The sequence below is a fragment of the Balaenoptera ricei genome, chromosome 15 (assembly GCF_028023285.1).
Source record: "Balaenoptera ricei isolate mBalRic1 chromosome 15, mBalRic1.hap2, whole genome shotgun sequence".
In the NCBI taxonomy this organism is placed as follows: domain Eukaryota; kingdom Metazoa; phylum Chordata; class Mammalia; order Artiodactyla; family Balaenopteridae; genus Balaenoptera; species Balaenoptera ricei.
Window position 1 is genome coordinate 53842802 of NC_082653.1, and position 18900 is coordinate 53861701.

Consider the following 18900-nt stretch of genomic DNA (forward strand, 5'->3'; position numbering starts at 1 on the left):
AAAGATTCACCCATCATCACACCATCCAGAGGCGATCACTGTTAATGTTTGCTGAATTTCCTTCTCGTCTCTCTTTTATCTGTTTACAATGCTGTGATTGCTCTGCTCATGTAAACTGTACCCTGATGTACGCTAAAATGCACAGAGCAGGCCGCTAGATTTTACATAACAATGGTCTGGGTCACTTATATGAATATAATTATATATGGAACAGATGGACCCTGAGTTTAGAGAGTACCATGGCACAGAAAGCTCAATTCTACCATCAGAGTGTTTTTTAATGAATTTTACTGTTACCTGTACTTAGGCATATTAAAAATAATGAAACTGACCAATCTGGTCATAACGCCTTCCATGAAACACAGTCACAAAAGCCTGGCTTTGGAGTAACGACGCCGGGCTGGCCCCCCACAGAGCTCTGAGACCCTTGGGCAGGTCACACCATCTTTCAGGTCTCAGTTTCCTCACGAGTAAATTGAAGATGGGCTGGAGTATCGCTAAGTCTCTACCAGCCTAAGGGTCTGTGCAGAAAGGGCCTGAGGCTATGTCTGTAGAACCAGCAGGGTGCCCTAGGCTGGCATCAGGGAGCCTGGATTTGGGGAGGGTTCCCACCAGTCCTTGATGAGAGGGGCTCACTGTGCCTGGACTGTTTGTACAAACAACGCGGTTTATGCACCTGCCCTCCTTCCGAAAATCTGAAATTTTGGTACATGCCAGGCAGAGGGTGCCTATGTGACCAGCCACCAAGAAAAACCCTGGAGTCTCTGATGGGCTTCCTGGGAGGGTGTTTCACACGCGCTGTCACAGCTCATTGCTGCAAGAATTAAGTGCATCTCATACGACTCCACTGGGAGAGGACTCTTGAACGCTGTCGCCTGGTTTCCTCTGGACTCCGTCTCATGCACTTTTGTTCTCTGCTGATTTTGCTCTGTGTCCTTTTGCTGTAATAAACTACAGCCACGGGTACAAACATGTGCTGAGTCCTGCGTCCTCCAAGTGAATGATCAAACCTGAGGGTGGACTTGGGGACCCTGACAGAGGTTCTATGGCTTAATGCCTAAGAACCAGGAACCAAAAATGGCCTCTATGGCAAGATGCACCACACTTCACTCATTTATTTTGCCAACTGTCATTTAAACAAATGGCAGTACTTACTATGAATCTAAAGTACTAAACAAAATAACTATTTTAGATACTAAAACAGATCTATGTCCAGCCCCTCAAGTCCTCTGGTTGGCTCAGAGTAGGGAGAGAATCTGGAGGGAGTGAGTCTTCTCTACATAAGCGCATCTCCTTGGCTTAGGAGTTGACCTTTCCTCCAGTTTCTCCAAAGTGGTAACACTGAGGAACAGCCTCTTTATTAGGAGACGTCACCAAGGCTTAAGGTCATCCTAGAACCAGGCATTGTAGAACCCAGTGGTAGAACTGGGTGGCATGTCTCAGTTTCCTCAATTGTGCTGTAGCTAAAGCTGGCAGCGTGGCCTCAGTCTGGGATGGGCACAGGCCAGTGCCCTCTGGATGGAGCAGGGGAATACGAAACGTGGGCAGGTGTGACAGGGAAAGGGAAACAACTGCACTGCTTGCTTTTACCTTTGCTTAAAAGGAAGGGTCCTAATGCACAGGCTGACATGTTGTGCCCAAGGGGCTGCCTTGCAACAGAAGATCTGTAACCAGCGGATGAGAGAATTATTTCCACTCTACAACCTGTACTTCTTATTCTACTGCAGAAGGGACAAGGAAGGCGATGGTTCTACTCCTGAATTCAAATAGTAAAGGTCAGTCCCAAAAGGAGGAATTTTGTGACTAAATGCAAGAGATAACTTAATAGATGGACAAATGGAAGTCAGAGTAAAATACAGTACAGTTCATTATCACGGAAAAGAGGGATTACAAAATAGAGAAAAATGGAAAACAAAGACCACTCGTTGTCCTAGCCAGCTCAACATGGGATGCATTAAAATTCTGGTATATTTCCATGCCATTTAAAATCTATGCCTAGGATGGGGGCGGGATGCACCAGGAGAAGGCATAAGGGGGGCTTCTGGGTAGTGTTCTATTTCTTGATCTGGGTGACAGTTAAATGGGTGTGTTCACTTGTGAAAATTCACTGAACTGTCCTCATGATCTGGAGGCTTTTCTGTGTATGTGTTATACGTCAATAGAAAGTTAACTGAAAAAAAGATGTTAGGTGCTTTGCTACTAAATCTTATAATTGTCAGTCATACACAGAAACATCTGTATTCTGTTTTCGTTCCACTGTCACTTTAATTCTCCTTCCCAACATCTAAATGTCCACAGATATTTAATGTTTTAATTGTAGAAACAGAGAAAAAAATCATCACTCATCATTAGATCGTAAGTATTACATGTCTTACTTTTTTCATATACAATGAAATAACTAGCTGTAGCTATAAGACCTAGGTAATTTCACATAATAAATGAAAAATGAAAACCATAAATGCTTTCTTTCCACATTGCTGCATTTTAACAGTTGTAATATTTGGGTATATGTATCATAATTTAATTAATTTCTTTTTTACTGACAACTGAAGTTGCTGATGAACTTTCAATATTATCAATCACAATGATCAATATTTTGGGGCATGCAGCCTTTACCAAATGCTGAATTATTTCCTCAGCAGATAAGCAAAAACAGAATTATTAGTTTAAAGGTGATGGACATTTTTATGACTATTTTTTATAGATTGCCAAGTTACTTTCCAAAACTATTGTACCATTCTGAAAAGTAATGAGGCATGGCAGAAAAAGCATGGCCTGGTAGTGAGGGAGGCCAGGGTTTGAACACTGCCAGTATCCATAGGCAGGTTCCTTCGCTGAGCTTCAGCTTTCTTATCTGGAAAATGGGGACAAAGTTACCTAATATATCAGGTTATTGTGTAGATTAAACAAACTTATATTAAACACCATCAATTCATATATGTGCCACACCCCGGCCTACACTGGGTATTCACATGGTAACATTTTGAAGGTACGATTTGAAGATCAGAGGGAATTCTGTAGTTATTTAATAGTGCAATGACTTGGGTAGTAGCCTATTTATTTTCTACTACATTTCCTCTTTTGTGATTTTTTTTGTCTTTTATCTAAACAGGTCTTAATTAGCTCTTTACATAACAGTCTCACAAATATTTTTCTCAGTCTGCTTTTATCATCCCCTCAGTCAGTCTTATTTTTTTGTGCGTGTGGTTCTATTTATTATTTGTAAGATTGGAAAGTTATCTCTGTCTTAGAGGCTTGAGAACTGCTTAATTTTATTTTTTCTAGATGTTTATATAGTTTTATATAATTTAAAATTTTTTGACTTCAATTTATTTAGAACTAATTTTGATGTTTATAGTAAAGCAAGGGTCCAACATTTATTTGTTTCAAATTTCTAGTCGGTTATTTCAAAATATTTTAGGGAATAAATTTTCTTTGATTTGTGAGATCTCCTTTGTAACATTCTAATGTCTTATATAAAATTAAACCAAATCTAACACAGGAAACCCTCGCTTTTTGAAAGTTCGCTTTTTACCACTTTGCTTTGATGAAAGACCTACATTAGTACCTGTTTTTGCTAATGAAAGAAATCTGAAGGGGATTTTTGCCTTTAGAAAAAAAGGCAAAGGGCTTCCCTGGTGGCGCAGTGGTTAAGAATCCACCTGCCAATGCAGGGGACACGGGTTGGAGCCCTGGGTCGGGAAGATCCCACATGCCGCAGAGCAACTAAGCCCATGCGCCACAACTACTGAGCCTGCGCTCTAGAGCCCATGAGCCACAACTACTGAGCCCATGCGCCACAACTACTGAAGCCCACGTGCCTAGAGCCCGTGCTCCGCAACAAGAGAAGCCACCGCAATGAGAAGCCCATGCACCGCAACAAAGAGTAGCCCCTGCTCGCCGCAACTAGAGAAAGCCCGCGTGCAGCAACGAAGACCCAACACAGCCAAAAATAAATAAATAAAATAAATTTATAAATAAATAATAAATTTTAAAAAATTAAAAAAAAAAAGAAAGAAAAAAAGGCAAAAAGCAAAACTAATGTTCAGCATTTGTTTTGCAGCGAGTGTTACAGAGGCAGCACCATCCTGAGCAGCAGGAGCGGCCCCGCCAAGCTCCTTCCCAGGAACCACACTGCGCATCGCAGCATCAGCCGCCACAGCTCTGAACTGTGTCTGTGAGCATCTGTGCTTTACCTCAACTTACTCTGTGCCTCCGTTAGTGAGCTGTGTCCTAACGGAACTGCTTCTTCGCTTTTTGGCTTACGGAAGTTTTCACAGGAACGCGCTACCTTCAGAGAGCGGAAGAAACCTGCCTACGTCTTTTTTTTTTTTTTTAAATTAATTAATTAATTAGGCTGCGCCGGGTCTTAATTACAGTACTCGGGATCTTCGTTGCCACGTACAGGATCTTCAGTTGCGGGATCTGACCAGGGATTGAACCTGGGCCCCCTGCATTGGAAGCATGGAGTCTTAACCGCTGGACCACCAGGGAAGTCCCCTGTCTATGTCTTAACAATTATTCATTTTCCCAAAGATATTATAAGTATGAACTGATATTTTAACAAATAGATATCTTCCACTTACTCTTTTAAGAATGCATATGTTGTTCTTTTTAATTCAAGATACAACTGTTTTTCAGGAAACTTAGAAATAACCAGCAGTAATACAGTTACACTCATTTATTCAGATATAGGCACAATGTTAAAAGCTTACCTGAAATTCTGTACTGCATCCAGGTGTGAAATTACTATGGAACTGAAATTAAAATGCAGAAAACTATTATTATAAAAAGCAAAGAGGGCATTATACAAAGCAATCCGAGAAGAGTTTAAATAAAAACAACTTTCCTATTTTTAAGGTGGAGATCAAGGTAGAAAGTTAAGGATAGTAAATTTCAATTATAATTTTATGCTGTGTGTTAATGAAGAATAACAAAATGGTAAAGACAACGATGTAAAAGCCTTTATATCAGCTGTGGAAAGTAGGCACAATCACTCAAAAGTGAAATCAAGGAAGAGTCTCTAAGGCCTTCATTTTGCTGTTAAGGACTTATCTATGGTGTCGTGTCCTACAGGCTAGAAACTTCAGTCATGTTCAAACAGTGAAGTCTACTGACAAAGGATCAATTTCAAAAGGCCCCGCTGGAGGTGTTGGCAGATTACTTACTGGAGAAGCCGGACTTTGCTATTGGTGATGCCCAAAGCAATCAAACCCCAATTTTAAGACATTGAAAACACACCTAACTAAAGACCTCTCTCTTGGTGCTGAGGAAGGTACCCAAGACACCCATCCCCATTCTCTCCACATGCTGCACAGCTTCCTCTGGGGTCATGTTACCCAGCGTCCACTCAGGCCCACAAATCACCCAAACCTCTCCACCCGGGGCAAGTGCCCTGATGCTTTGTCCTTCAGGTCCCCCAGCCTTGCTCCCTGCAAAGGGGACGTTGCAGAGCAGCTCTCCTGGGCAACAAAGGCCAGTGAGGGCTCAGAGCGGCTTTTTTGATTACAGGAGGTATTAAATGACTTCACAGAAAAGGAAAGAAAAGCAAGAGCTACACACAAACTGTCCTCTTCTCACCCTGTCCAGACGTGACTGTGACACTGCTGTAACCCATGTGTCTGTGTCCCCTCAAAGCTGGAAGAGTCCCCCAACCCCAGCTTCACAGGAGTTGAGTTTATGTTTTGTCCTCCCCACATGTTCCCTACCCTGGGTTCGGCTCAGCAGTGACAGGGTGGACGGGCTGAAAAGATTCTGCGTGAATGCAGGTGTACTGGGTCCAGCAGAGATTCAACCACCAGCCCTACCTCAAGACCTGCTATTTGATTTCTCGGTGAAAAGGCGATGGATGGGTTCCCCATCGCTATGGCTCTCTAGATCCAAGTGGAAAAGGCCCGCACCAGTGACTAAATGACACTGTGAATGGCTGATGGGGTATTTGTGTTGGATCTAAAAGGTTAAAAGTCAGACTGTTGAATTTCATGCTCTTGGGAAAGAGCTTTATAATGACCATAATTCCAGAAGGCCGCACCTTCAGAAAGGAAAAATGACACTTTGTTTTGCTTCAAGTGATTTAACTATTCATTAAAGTTTCCTTTCAAATGCTGAATGACATTTCTATTTCCTTTTTGATCTTAATTTGCAGAGAACTTGAATATCTTTCATGTGGTTATTATTTTATTAAGTAAACTGAGGAATGATACTCACCCTGTCCATTACTGACCACTGCTTTGGTAATACCCAAAATGCACTATGGCGATTTCATCTGATATTGAGACAAATTGGACCACTTTCTACTTTTGAGTTTACTAAAGCAATGGTTCTCGGCAACAGTAATACCATTCCTAGGGGGCATTTTGGAAACACTGGGGGTCCCTCTGGTTGTTTGGGGAGCCAGGAATGTTAGATGCCCTGCAAAGCACAATAGAGAAATGTCCCATGTAACTCTGAAATATCCTGCTAACCTAAACCCACTGTAATTTTAAATAAATGATTCTTTAATATGTGCTAACATAAAACATAAGCAGTTACACAAAAAGTCCAACATTGAGGAGAAGTCTGTTATAGAAACAGAAGCTTAATGGCTTTGAGACATTCCCCTGAAATTTCTGAATAAATTACTCACCATGTGCACTCTGTTATCCAAGGTATCATCGTATTTCCAACTACATATTTAGTTGAAAAGGTTAAAAGCCACAAAACCAGTTGCAAATGTGCAACAGGTAATTTCAGACTCATTTTAACAGCTAAGAACCAAACGTGATTTAATTCGTAGAACACATGAAAGGTAGGGGTCTTACTGGATTTCATTAACAAAGGATGTTTTAAATACAGCACCTATCATTGCCATTGCCATCCTCTATATTTTAAATTTTAAATTCTTTGTAGCACAGCAGTAAGAACACATCCTGTCCCCAGGGGTCTTCACAAAGCTCCTGTTTCTTTTCCTCACACCATCTGTGAGAGGGCTTTTTTTTTTTTTTTTAAAGATTTTGTTGTTGTTGTTGTTGTGGACCATTTTTAAAGTCTTTATTGAATTTGTTACAATATTGCTTCTGTTTTATGTTGGTTTTTTTGGCCGCGAGGCATGTGGGATCTTAGCTCCCCGACCAGGGATCGAACCCACACCCTCAGCAGTGAAAGCTCAGAGTCCTAACCACTGGACCGGCAGGGAATTCCCCCAAGAGTAACTCTTAAAAGTTCTCATCACGAGAAAAAAAAATTTGTGTGGTGATAGATGTTAACTAGACTTACTGTGGTGATCATTTCACAATATACACAAATATTAAATCATTACATACTGCACCTGAAACTAATACGTTCTGTGTCAATTATATTTCAATTAAAACAAAAAGAAAAAGTGAGAAGGAGAAGAAGAAAGGTGGTCCTGCTGTGGAGGGCATTGTGCACGTACCTGTCGGGGCAGAGGGAGACGTAGAGCAGCAGCAGGGGCCCGGCCCCGACGACTGTGGCCAAGGAGGACCTCATCCAGGAGCTGAGCTGGCAGAAGTTACAGTAGTGCACCACGGTGATCAGGACAGCTGAGCCCGTGAACACGGTGGACTGCAATGAGGGGCAGGCTCGGTGAGGACCCCAGCCTCCCTCCTTGCCACATGGGCTCACCTGCCGTCCCTCCACCTGGGCACCCCGAGAGCAAACGACACGCTCACTTACCTGTCCTTCTGTTTAACAAAATATCTGGTGGTTTCAGGGACAGATCATAAATCATTAGATTAATTACCAGAGCTTTCGGTTACAAGTCTCACTGGCACTAAAATTCCTCTCCTGACGTGTGCAAATTGCACACGTCACGTTGGAGGAGAGGAAAGGTAGACTGCCCTGGTTGAGAACTTCCACCGTGTAACCAGTTACCTCCCAAAGCCTGTCCTCCAGGCACCCTGCTGTGTGTCAGCAGAAATGTGATTTGGTTTTAAGTATCAAATGCAGCCAGCCCGCCCAGTACTTCATGCTATACTCGCTGGCACCAAAAATATAATCTTCCACAGCAGGATGAATTCACTCTTTATGGGATTTAACTTGAATGCTCCTTCCCTGATCAACAGCAGCTGATCCAGGTGCCAGTCAATTGTTTGTGCCAGTTCTGCAGACTAACGTCATCTTTTTTTTTTTTTAACTTTTAAAAAAAAATATAAAGTATAGTTGATGTACAATAGCACATTACCTTGTATCATCTGGAAACATGGGTCAGATGCTTCTTTGTAAAACGTGTAAGAAAATAACTGATTTGGGGGACTTCCCTGGTGGCGCAGTGGTTAAGAATCCGCCTGCCAATGCAGGGGACATGGGTTCGAGCCCTGGTCCGGGAAGATCCCACATGCCACAGAGCAACAAAGCCCATGTGCCACAACTTCTGAGCCTGCGCTCTATAGCCCGCAAGCCACAATACAGAGCACGTGTGCCACAACTGCTGAAGCCTGAGTGCCTAGAGCCCATGCTCAACAAGAGAACAAGAGAAGCCACTGAGCAGAAACAAGAAGAACTACAATCCTGCAGCCTGTGGAATGAAAACCACATTCACAGAAAGACAGACAAAATGAAAAGGCAGAGGACTATGTACCAGATGAAGGAACAAGATAAAACCTCAGAAAAACAATTAAATGAAGTGGAGATAGGCAACCTTCCAGAAAAAGAATTCAGAATAATGATAGTGAGGATGATCCAGGACCTTGGAAAAAGAATGGAGGCAAAGATCGAGAAGATGCAAGAAATGTTTAACAAAGACCTAGAAGAATTAAAGAACAAACAAACAGAGATGACCAATACAATAACTGAAATGAAAAAATACACTAGAAGGAATCAATAGCAGAATAACTGAGGCAGAAGAACGGATAAGTGACCTGGAAGACAGAATGGCGGGATTCACTGTTGCGGAACAGAATAAAGAAAAAAGAATGAAAAGAAATGAAGACAGCCTAAGAGACCTCTGGGACAACATTAAACACACCAACATTCGCATTATAGGGGTCCCAGAAGGAGAAGAGAGAGAGCAAGGACCTGAGAAAATATTTGAAGAGATTATAGTCGAAAACTTCCCTACCATGGGAAAGGAAAGAGCCAACCAAGTCCAGGAAGCGCAGAGTCCCAGGCAGGAAAAACTCAAGGAGAAATATGCCAAGACACATAGTAAGCAAATTGACAAAAATTAAAGACAAAGAAAAATTATTGAAAGCAACAAGGGAAAAACGACAAGTAACATACAAGGGAACTCCATTAGGTTAACAGCTGATTTCTCAGCAGGAACTCTACTAGCCAGAAGGGAGTGGCATGATATACTTAAAGTGATGAAAGGGAAGAACCTACAACCAAGATTACTCTACCCAACAAGGATCTCATTCAGATTCAATGGAGAAATCAAAAGCTTTACAGACAAGCAAAAGCTAAGAGAATTCAGCACCACCAAACCAGCTCTACAACAAATGCTAAAGGAACTTCTCTAAAGGGGAAACACGAGAGAAGAAAAGGACCTACAAAAACAAACCCAAAACAATTAAGAAAATGGTAATAGGAACATACACATCGATAATTACCTTAAATGTGAATGGATTAAATGTTCCAACCAAAAGATACAGGCTCGTTGAATGGATATAAAAACAAGCTGTGTATATATGCTGTCTACAAGAGACCCACTTCAGGCCTAGGGACACATGCAGACTGAAAGTGAGGGGATGGAAAAAGATATTCCATGCAAATGGAAATCAAAAGAAAGCTGGAGTAGCAATACTAATATCAGATAAAATAGACTTTAAAATAAAGAATGTTATAAGAGACAAGGAAGGACACTACATAATGATCAAGGGATCAATCCAAGAAGAAGATATAACAATTGTAAATATTTATGCACCCAACACAGGAGCACGTCAATATATAAGGCAAATGCTAACAGCCATAAAAGGGGAAATTGACAGTAACACAATAATAGTAGGGGACTTTAACACCCCACTTTCACCAATGGACAGATCATCCAAAATGAAAATAAATAGGGAAACACAAGCTTTAAATGACACATTAAACAAGATGGACTTAACTGATATTTATAGGACGTTCCATCCAAAAACAGCAGATTACACTTTCTTCTCAAGTGCACATGGAACATTCTCCAGGATAGATCACATCTTGGGTCACAAATCAAGCCTTGGTAAATTTAAGAAAATTGAAATCATATCAAGCATCTTTTCCGATCACAACGCTATGAGATTAGAAATAAATTACAGGGAAAAAAATGTAAAAAAACACAAACACATGGAGACTAAACAATACGTTACTAAATAACCAAGAGATCTCTGAAGAAATCAAAGAGGAAATCAAAAAATACCTAGAGACAAATAACGAAAACACAATGATCCAAAACCTACGGAATGCAGCAAAAGCAGTTCTAAGAGGGAAGTTTATAGCAATACAGTCCTACCTCAAGAAAGAAGAAAAATCTCAAATAAACAATCTAACCTTACACCTAAAGGAACTAGAGAAAGAAGAACAAACAAAACCCAAAGTTAGTAGAAGGAAAGAAATCATAAAGATCAAGGCCAAAATAAATGAAACAGAAACAAAGAAAACAACAGCAAAGATCAATAAAACTAAAAGCTGGTTCTTTGAGAAGATAAATAAAATTGATAAACCTTTAGCCAGACTCATCAGGAAAAAGAGGGAGAGGACTCAAATCAATAAAATTAGAAATGAAGAAGAAATTACAACAGACACTGCAGAAATACAAAGCATCATAAGAGACCACTACAAGTAACTCTACGCCAATAAAATGGACAACCTGGAAGAAATGGACAAATTCTTAGAAAGGTATAACCTTCCAAGACTGAACCAGGAAGAAATAGAAAATATGAACAGACCAATCACAAGTAATGAAATTGAAACTGCGATTAAAAATCTTCCAACAAACAAAAGTCCAGGACCAGATGGCTTCACAGGTGAATTCTATCAAACATTTAGAGAAGAGCTAACACCCATCCTTCTCAGACTCTTCCAAAAAATTGCAGAGGAAGGAACACTCCCAAACTCATTCTATGAGGCCACCATCACCCTGATACCAAAACCAGACAAAGATACTACAATAAAAGAAAATCATAGACCATTATCACTGATGAATATAGATGCAAAAATCCTCAACAAAATACTAGCAAACAGAATCCAACAATACATTAAAAGGATCATACACCATGGTCAAGTGGGATTTATTCCAGGGATGCAAGGATTCTTGAATATACGCAAATCAATCCATGGGATACACCATATTAACAAACTGAAGAATAAAGACCATGTGGTCACCTCAACAGATACAGAAAAAGCTTTTGACAAAATTCAACACCGATTCATGATAAAAACTCTCCATAAAGTGGGCATAGAGGGAACCTACCTCACCATAATAAAGGCCATATACGACAAACCCACAGCAAACATCATTCTCAATGGTGAAAAACTGAAAGCATTTCCTCTAAGATCAGGAACAAGACAAGGGTGTCCACTCTCGCCACTATTATTCAACATAGTTTTGGAAATCCTATCCTTGGCAATCAGAGAAGAAGAAGAAATAAAAGGAATACAAATCAGAAAAGAAGAAGTAAAACTGTCACTGTTTGCAGATGACATGATACTATACATAGTGAATCCTAAAGATGCCACCAGAAAACAACTAGAGCTAATCAATGAATTTAGTAAAGTTGCAGGATACAAAATTAATGCACAGAAATCTCTTGCATTCCTATACACTAACAACAAAAGATCAGAAAGAGAAATTAAGGAAACAATGCCATTCACCATTGCAACAAAAAGAATAAAATACCTAGGAATAAACCTACCTAAGGAGGTAAAAGACCTGTAGTCAGAAAACTATAAGACACTGATGAAAGAAATCAAAGATGACACAAACAGATGGAGAGATATACTATGTTCTTGGATTGGAAGAATCAATATTGTGAAAATGACTATACTACCCAAGGCAATCTACAGATTCAGTGCAATCCCTATCAAATTACCAATGGCATTTTTTACAGAACTAGAACAAAAAAAATCTTAAAGTTTGTATGGAGACACAAAAGACCCCAAATAGCCAAAACAATCTTGAGGGAAAAAAACGGAGCTGGAGGAATCAGGCTCCCTGACTTCAGACTATACTACAAAGCTATGGTAATCAAGACAATATGGTACTAGCACAAAAACAGAAATATAGATCAATGGAACAGGATAGAAAGCCCAGAGATAAACCCACACACCTATGGTCAACTAATCCATGACAAAGGAGGCAAGGATATATAATAGAGAAAACACAGTCTCTTCAATAAGTGGTGCTGGGAAAACTGGACAGCTACTTGTAAAATAATGAAATTAGAACACTCCTTAACACCATAAACAAAAATAAACTCAAATGGATTAAAGACCTAAATGTAAGACCGGACACTATAAAACTCTTAGAGGAAAACATAGGAAGAACACTCTTTGACATAAATCACAGCAAGATCTTTTCTGACCCACCTCCTAGAATAATGGAAATAAAAATAAACAAATGGGACCCAATGAAACTTAAAAGCTTTTGCACAGCAAAGGAAACTATAAACAAGACGAAAAGACAACCCTCAGAATGGGAGAAAATATTTGCAAACAATAAACGGACAAAGGATTAATCTCCAAAATATATAAACAGCTCATGCAGCTCAATATTAAAAAAACAAACAACCCAATCAAAAAATGAAGACCTAATAGAAGACCTAAATAGAGATTTCTCCAAAGGAGACATACAGATGGCCAAGAGGCACATGAAAAGCTGCTCAACATCACTAATTATTAGAGAAATGCAAATCAAAACTACAATGAGGTATCACCTCACACCAGTTAGAATGGGCATCATCAGAAAATCTACAAACAACAAATGTTGGAAAGGGTGTGGAGTAAAGGGAACTCTCTTGCACTGTTGGTGGGAATGTAAACTGATACAGCTACTATGGAGAACAGTATGGAGGTTCCTTAAAAAACTAAAAATAGAATTACCATATGACCCAGCAATCCCACTACTGGGCATACACCCAGAGAAAACCATAATTCAAAAAGACACATGCACCCCAATATTCATTGCAGCACTATTTACAATAGCCAGGTCATGGAAGCAACCTAAATGCCCACTGACAGACGAATGGATAAAGAAGATGTGGTACATATATACAATGGAATATTACTCAGCCATAAAACGGAACGAAATTGGGTCATTTGTTGAGAAGTGGATGGATCTAGAGACTGTCATACAGAGTGAAGTAAGTCAGAAAGAGAAAAACAAATATCATATATCAACGCATATATGTGGAATCTAGAAAAATGGTACAGATGAACCAGTTTGCACGGCATAAATAGAGACAGAGATGTAGAGAACAAATATATGGACACCAAGGGGGGAAAGCAGTGGTGGGGGTGGTGGTGGGATGAATTGGGAGATTGGGATTGACATGTATACACTAATATGTATAAAATAGATAACTAATAAGAACCTGCTATATAAAAAAATAAAATTCGAAAAAAAAAAAAGAGAAGCCACCACATTGAGAAGCCCGCGCACTGCAACGAAGAGTAGCCCCCGCTCTCCACAACTAGAGAAAGCCCGCGTGCAGCAACAAAGAACCAACACAGCCAAAAATAAATAAATAAAATAAATTTTTAAAAAACCTGGTTTGGGACACCAAGAGGGGTTGGAGAGGACACAGGTCCACCGGGGAATCTCCCCAGGGCAGCCCCCGGGCTGACCTCCCTGCCCGCTCCTCTGTCCGAGGCAAGTCTTTTAAAAAGACAAGTTCAAAGGACTGACAAAGAGTTTGCGCCTCTTTAAGGGCCTATATTTAAATTGCTGTCCCAAGCCATCAGGCTTATATTTTAAAAAAGTGATCAGGGAGTCCAGAAGAGCACCAACACAAAATCACCAAGATTTTACTTACGTGTATGTTTGTCTCAAATTCGGAGGTGACATGTGAATAGACCGCGAGGGCGGGGAGGGACACCAGGATGGCCCCGATGAAATGGCGCGGGAGCCAGCCGGCTATCCACTCCAGCAGGCGCTTGGTACAAGCCATCACATCCTCCAGGAAGAACACCATCCTGGGAGCGGGGGGAGAAAGGAGAAATGGGGTATCTGTGGGTGGGGGACCCACAGCCCGGGCCACTCCCAACCCTGGCCTATGCTGTGGCCTCTGGTGTGGGCGGTGGGCAGAACCCCCGCCTCCCTTATTTTTGATCAATGGCAAGTAAACTGGACTCACTCAGCTCACCATACCATATTTTAAGGTTACTTGCTGCATTCGGATAAGATGTGCTTGTAAAAGACAAGCATAGGCCTCTGTGAGTCTAAATGGAGCATGTAAGGACCAGGCAGGCAAATACTAACAGGTCCCGAAAAAGGTCACCCGTCACCTGTTACTGCCTGCTTCTAGGGAGGTCTCAAGTGGGTGGTTCAGGAGGTGTTCGGAATTTTGTGGGGCTTTTTTGGTGCCTCAATGGTTGCAGGCGCTACTGGCACCAACGGGCAGGAGCTGGGGATGGGTGATGTCCCGTGATGTAAAGCGAGGCTCTGCCCTGAGCCCCACATGACTGCTACACACCCCCTGGACAGAGAAAACCTGCTGACGATGACTTCAGCCTAGAGCCTAATTGCGTTTCGTTTACAAACATAAAGTGGTTTCTGTGTGGCAGTAACATACACCGAATTTTCCAGGAGTGCAGCCACTGGGTAAACCAAACAAGATTACCCGTAGTTTTATTTGGGACACCACCAAGAGTCGTCAGCATCTCAGAAACCACATCACAGGCTCCTGGGGCTCATGCCACCAAACCTGCACACCCATAACAGTCCACATTGGGAGCTGTCACATTATCAGTGCACAAGGGCAAACAGCTGACGACTTTGGCGTGGCTGCCCAGGTGGCGACGCCCTGGCATATTCGAGGTGAAGCGCTACACGTATATTATTTTAAATGGCTTTCTTGCCATTTCTCCTTCACATTGGAGTGATGGCATTTCATTGATTGCTTCTGAAATTGTGTGTATAGGTGGGCTATACTTCAGGGTAGGGATGTGGCATCATAAAACGTTTTTCATGGAGAATGGGGAGCTGAGTGCGTGGGGCCGAGAACTGCTGCTCTGCAGGAAGAAGCCCTGGGTCACCAGCAGCGGGAGGTGGAGGAGAGGGCACTGGGGGTCTGCCTCCAGAGGGAGACCCATGCACACAGCCCCCTCTAAAGACACCTCGGTGAGGGTGCAGGCGGGGCAGGCCCACTTCCCTTGCCTTCAAAGGCACAAAGCCTGTCAAGGGCCTCTCGCATCCACCCAGGCGTCCACACCTTCAGTTACCAGTGTAGGTCCTTATCGACGTAGGGTCCCATATCCACCCGCAGCAGGGCCAGAGGAAATCCCCTAGGCCCCGTCCTCTCCTGGGCAAGGACATCACACCAGAGGCTCAGGCAGGAGCAAAGTGGCCCTGCAGAGACGTGGGTGCTCCGGGCACAGCCAGGCCTGGCGTCCTCATGGCCTGCAGTCCTCTGCAGTCCTTAACATGGCTTAGCCCAGAGTTTTTCAAATTGGGTCCGAAGAACAGGGAACAATCATGTAAAGGGTTCTTTAGAAAAGATATGGAGAAAACGCTTGCCTCAGAGGGACTAAGAGCCTTAACCAGTTGTGGGCCCCGCATCGGACAGAAACTCAGGGCAGGGAGGGGAGTGACTGGAAGTGGGTACTGGCTTTTCTTTGGGGTGACAGAAATGTTCTAAAATCATATGGTGGTGACGTTTGCACAAGTCTGTAAGTTTATTAAAAATCTGTGAATTGTACACTTATGAGTGAACTTATTATTTGTGAGTTATATCACAATAAAGCTTGTTTTAAGAAGAAAAAAAGACTAGGGGCCAGAGGATGCCTTGTTTTGGTCCCTTAGGGTGTCCCCAGGCCCAGGGCAGGCCCACAGAGGGCGCAGTTCGTTTGGAAGTGGGTCCCAGGCAGCTCGTGGAGACATGGATGGAGGCAGGCCCAGGGGAGGGCTGTGCTGGGGAGGAGTCACCTGCTGCGGGCAATGCAGCTCCACGCTGGTGGCGAATCTGGGGAGATGGCGAGGATGCGCCTTAGAGTTCTCTCCACTGGGAGGAGGAGGAGGGAAGGGAAGAGCCCCTGGCAGCCAGAGAAAGCCCTTGGCAAAGGGCTGAACGGGCCTCAGTGAGGAGTTGGGGGGGAGGGGGTGAGCGTGGAAGGGAGGGGGCAGGTGTCCAGCTCATCCATTTCAAAGGGAGGGATCTTGCATTTGGGAGTATCAGGGCCAGACGTGAAGCTGTGGTTTCCTGTCCTGGGATATTGGGGAGGAGTAGAAACTCAAGGTCAGGGCCCTTTACCCCATTTCTCTCCGATCCCCAGTGTGGGGCTGTCCTGCTGAGAGGACAGGGCTGGAGGAAGGCGGTGGGCCTGGTGCAAGGACCCAGCATGAGTGGAGGCCCTGTTTGTATCAGTAGAAACATTGTGAGCTTCCTGAGTGGGGTGGAGCCTGAAACTGAAGGCAGGCTGGGCTGGTGCGGAGGGCCCAGCCTCCCAGAGGGACTCTGCTGTCTCTTCGGACACTCTGTCCGTTTTTAAATGGGATGACTGTCCTTTTATTATTGAGCTAACATTCTAGATATTAGACCCTTGTCACGGATATGATTTGCAAATACGCTCTTCCATCCTGTAGGTTCTCTTTCTCTTTGGGGTGAAAAGTGATGATGGTGTTCTTTGAAACATGAAAGTTTTAAATTTTGATGAAGTCCATCTTAACTATTTTTTCTTTGGTTGCTTGTGCTTTTCATGTCGTATCTAAGAAAGCGTTGCCTGATCCGAGCTCATGAAGACCTGGGCCTGTGCTTTCCTCTAGGGGTTTATGGTTTCACCCTTACATTCAAGAGAGGCACCTGCTGATGTGCTGGCAGCCCCCTACCAGCTGTACCCTGTACACCTACCTCTTTTCTTTCTCTGCCCTGCTTTCTTATTCCCTATCTTCCCACTTTCTCTCTTTAAGTATCTGATTTGGGAAATCAGAAGACTAGCTGGTGGCATTAGGGCTGCAGAGGACAATGACCCACTGGTAAGGTGAGTGCCCACCTGTGCTGAGGGCCCGGGTTGGTGAGGGAGGAGCCAGTGAAGCAGGCTGGGGGAGGGAAGAAAAGAGGACCGTCCCCGAAATGGGTTATGGAGACAGCTGTTCCACCAGCAGAGGGAGCTAAAGGCTAACAGCTGGGCAGCCCTGCAGGTGGGCCTTTACCTGACGGAGACCACGAGGGACAGGACCTCCAGAAGCAGGGCTGCTCCGAAGACCACTAGGGCAGCCGGCGGGGGTGGCGTGGAGGCGGCCCCATACTTCAGGAAGCAGGTGATGGAGAGAATCAGAAACACTGTTGTTGACAGAAACACATCCAGGAGGGAGCTGAAGGTGGCACTGGCAAAAGTCTTCACGGGAGAATTCTTTATAACCTGTTGGGGGGAGTGTGAACAGATGCTGCTGATGTATCCTCCTGGAGAAGTATAACCCAGGCGGAAAAAACAGCAGATGCTTGCTGAGCACTTGCCTCCTGCGGACCAGGTACGGGGTGAGTAGTGCTTCAGGCAGGCCGTCTCCTACCCCACCTAACAGTGAAGAAACTGAGGCACAGAGAAGTGAAGAAACTTGTCCAAGGGCACACAGCAACTGATTACAAACCAATTAAGTTCTCACAGGCATGTGACGCCCTGAGCCTGAAAGGCAAGCTATCCACAGGCAAAGTCAGTGACTCTGCATCTGTAGAGACAGTAGCAGGAAAGCCACATGCTAGAAGCTTCCACTCAACGCTGGGTCCCAGGCTCAGGGTATGTGAAAGCTGGCTTCATACAGAAGTAGGAGGTCAATAGCAACAGTGACAGCAAGAGCCTTCTCTGGGCCTGGACGCTGTGCAGGGCTCGAGGGCAGGCATGAAACAACCCGCTTGGGGGCTCATGGCCTAATGGTGGGACAGACAGGAGTCTGAGATGGGTGGTGTCATCAGTGTAACAAAGCGACATGCACATCATGTCAGGAAATCATGGGAAGGAGGGAGAAAATGACGACAACACCAGAGTCTGAGAGAGACTGGTTCCAGGCACCATGTGGACCCTTTGGGGGCACGACCTCAATCAATGTTCACACAGCCCTCAAGGAGGAAATGCTCCCAATCTCAGGGCACAGGCTGGGAGGCTGAGGTGAGGTGGCCACTCGAGGTCACACAGCCAAGGAGGAGCCCGGCCAGGGGCTGTGGCATCTTGATCATGTCACCTACTGTCCCTGTGCCTCCATTTCCTTATCTGGAAAGAGGGATAAAATGGGACCCTGCACTTTATGGGTACTGGGGATGCTTAGATGGGAAATCACAAAGTGCGGCAGGGGCCTAATGTGGGGGCGGCTTGGAGCCTCTCACTGTTTCTGCATCGCTCCCGTCCTTGCCAGCTGGCCCTGTGGTTCAGGGATAGTGTCCCACCTGCTCCCCAGGCCTCCGGGCTCATCTAGTCCCATTACCTACAACTCAGCCACATGACCTTTATACAACACAGTCTGACGGTGCCCACTCCTGTTTTGGATCCTTCAATGGCTCCCCTGGCCTTTAGCATAACGTCCACAGTGTGGGAAGCTGTCATCGGGCCCCTGCCCACCTGCCACTTCCACCCCGTCTGCCAGACAGAAGCGCCCACAGCTCCCTGGATGCACCCAGGCTCTGTCTTATCTCCAAGGTTAAGTTTGCAGGTGCTGGCCCCCCTCTGGAACGTTCCTTAATTCAAGTTAATTGCTAGTCCTCCCACTAACACGGGCTCCTTCTGGGCCCTCAACCTGGGGTTGGTGTGCTCTGTGGCCATTACAGGGCCCCTGGGTCTGGA

General features: G+C 43.9%; 1 protein-coding gene across 3 annotated transcripts in view; it reads right to left on the reverse strand.

Annotated features, from left to right (window-relative positions):
- The window catches only part of ADCY9 (adenylate cyclase 9), a 173986-nt gene that overhangs the window by 5507 nt on the left and 149579 nt on the right, over window positions 1-18900 (reverse strand). For all 3 annotated transcript variants that reach the window (XM_059899021.1, XM_059899022.1, XM_059899020.1), the window contains 4 exons: window positions 17282-17490; window positions 13947-14106; window positions 7415-7563; window positions 4716-4757 (listed from right to left, as the gene is read on the reverse strand). In XM_059899021.1, coding sequence (XP_059755004.1) covers window positions 4716-4757; window positions 7415-7563; window positions 13947-14106; window positions 17282-17490 — 560 coding nt within the window. The remainder of the gene's footprint in view (window positions 1-4715; window positions 4758-7414; window positions 7564-13946; window positions 14107-17281; window positions 17491-18900) is intronic.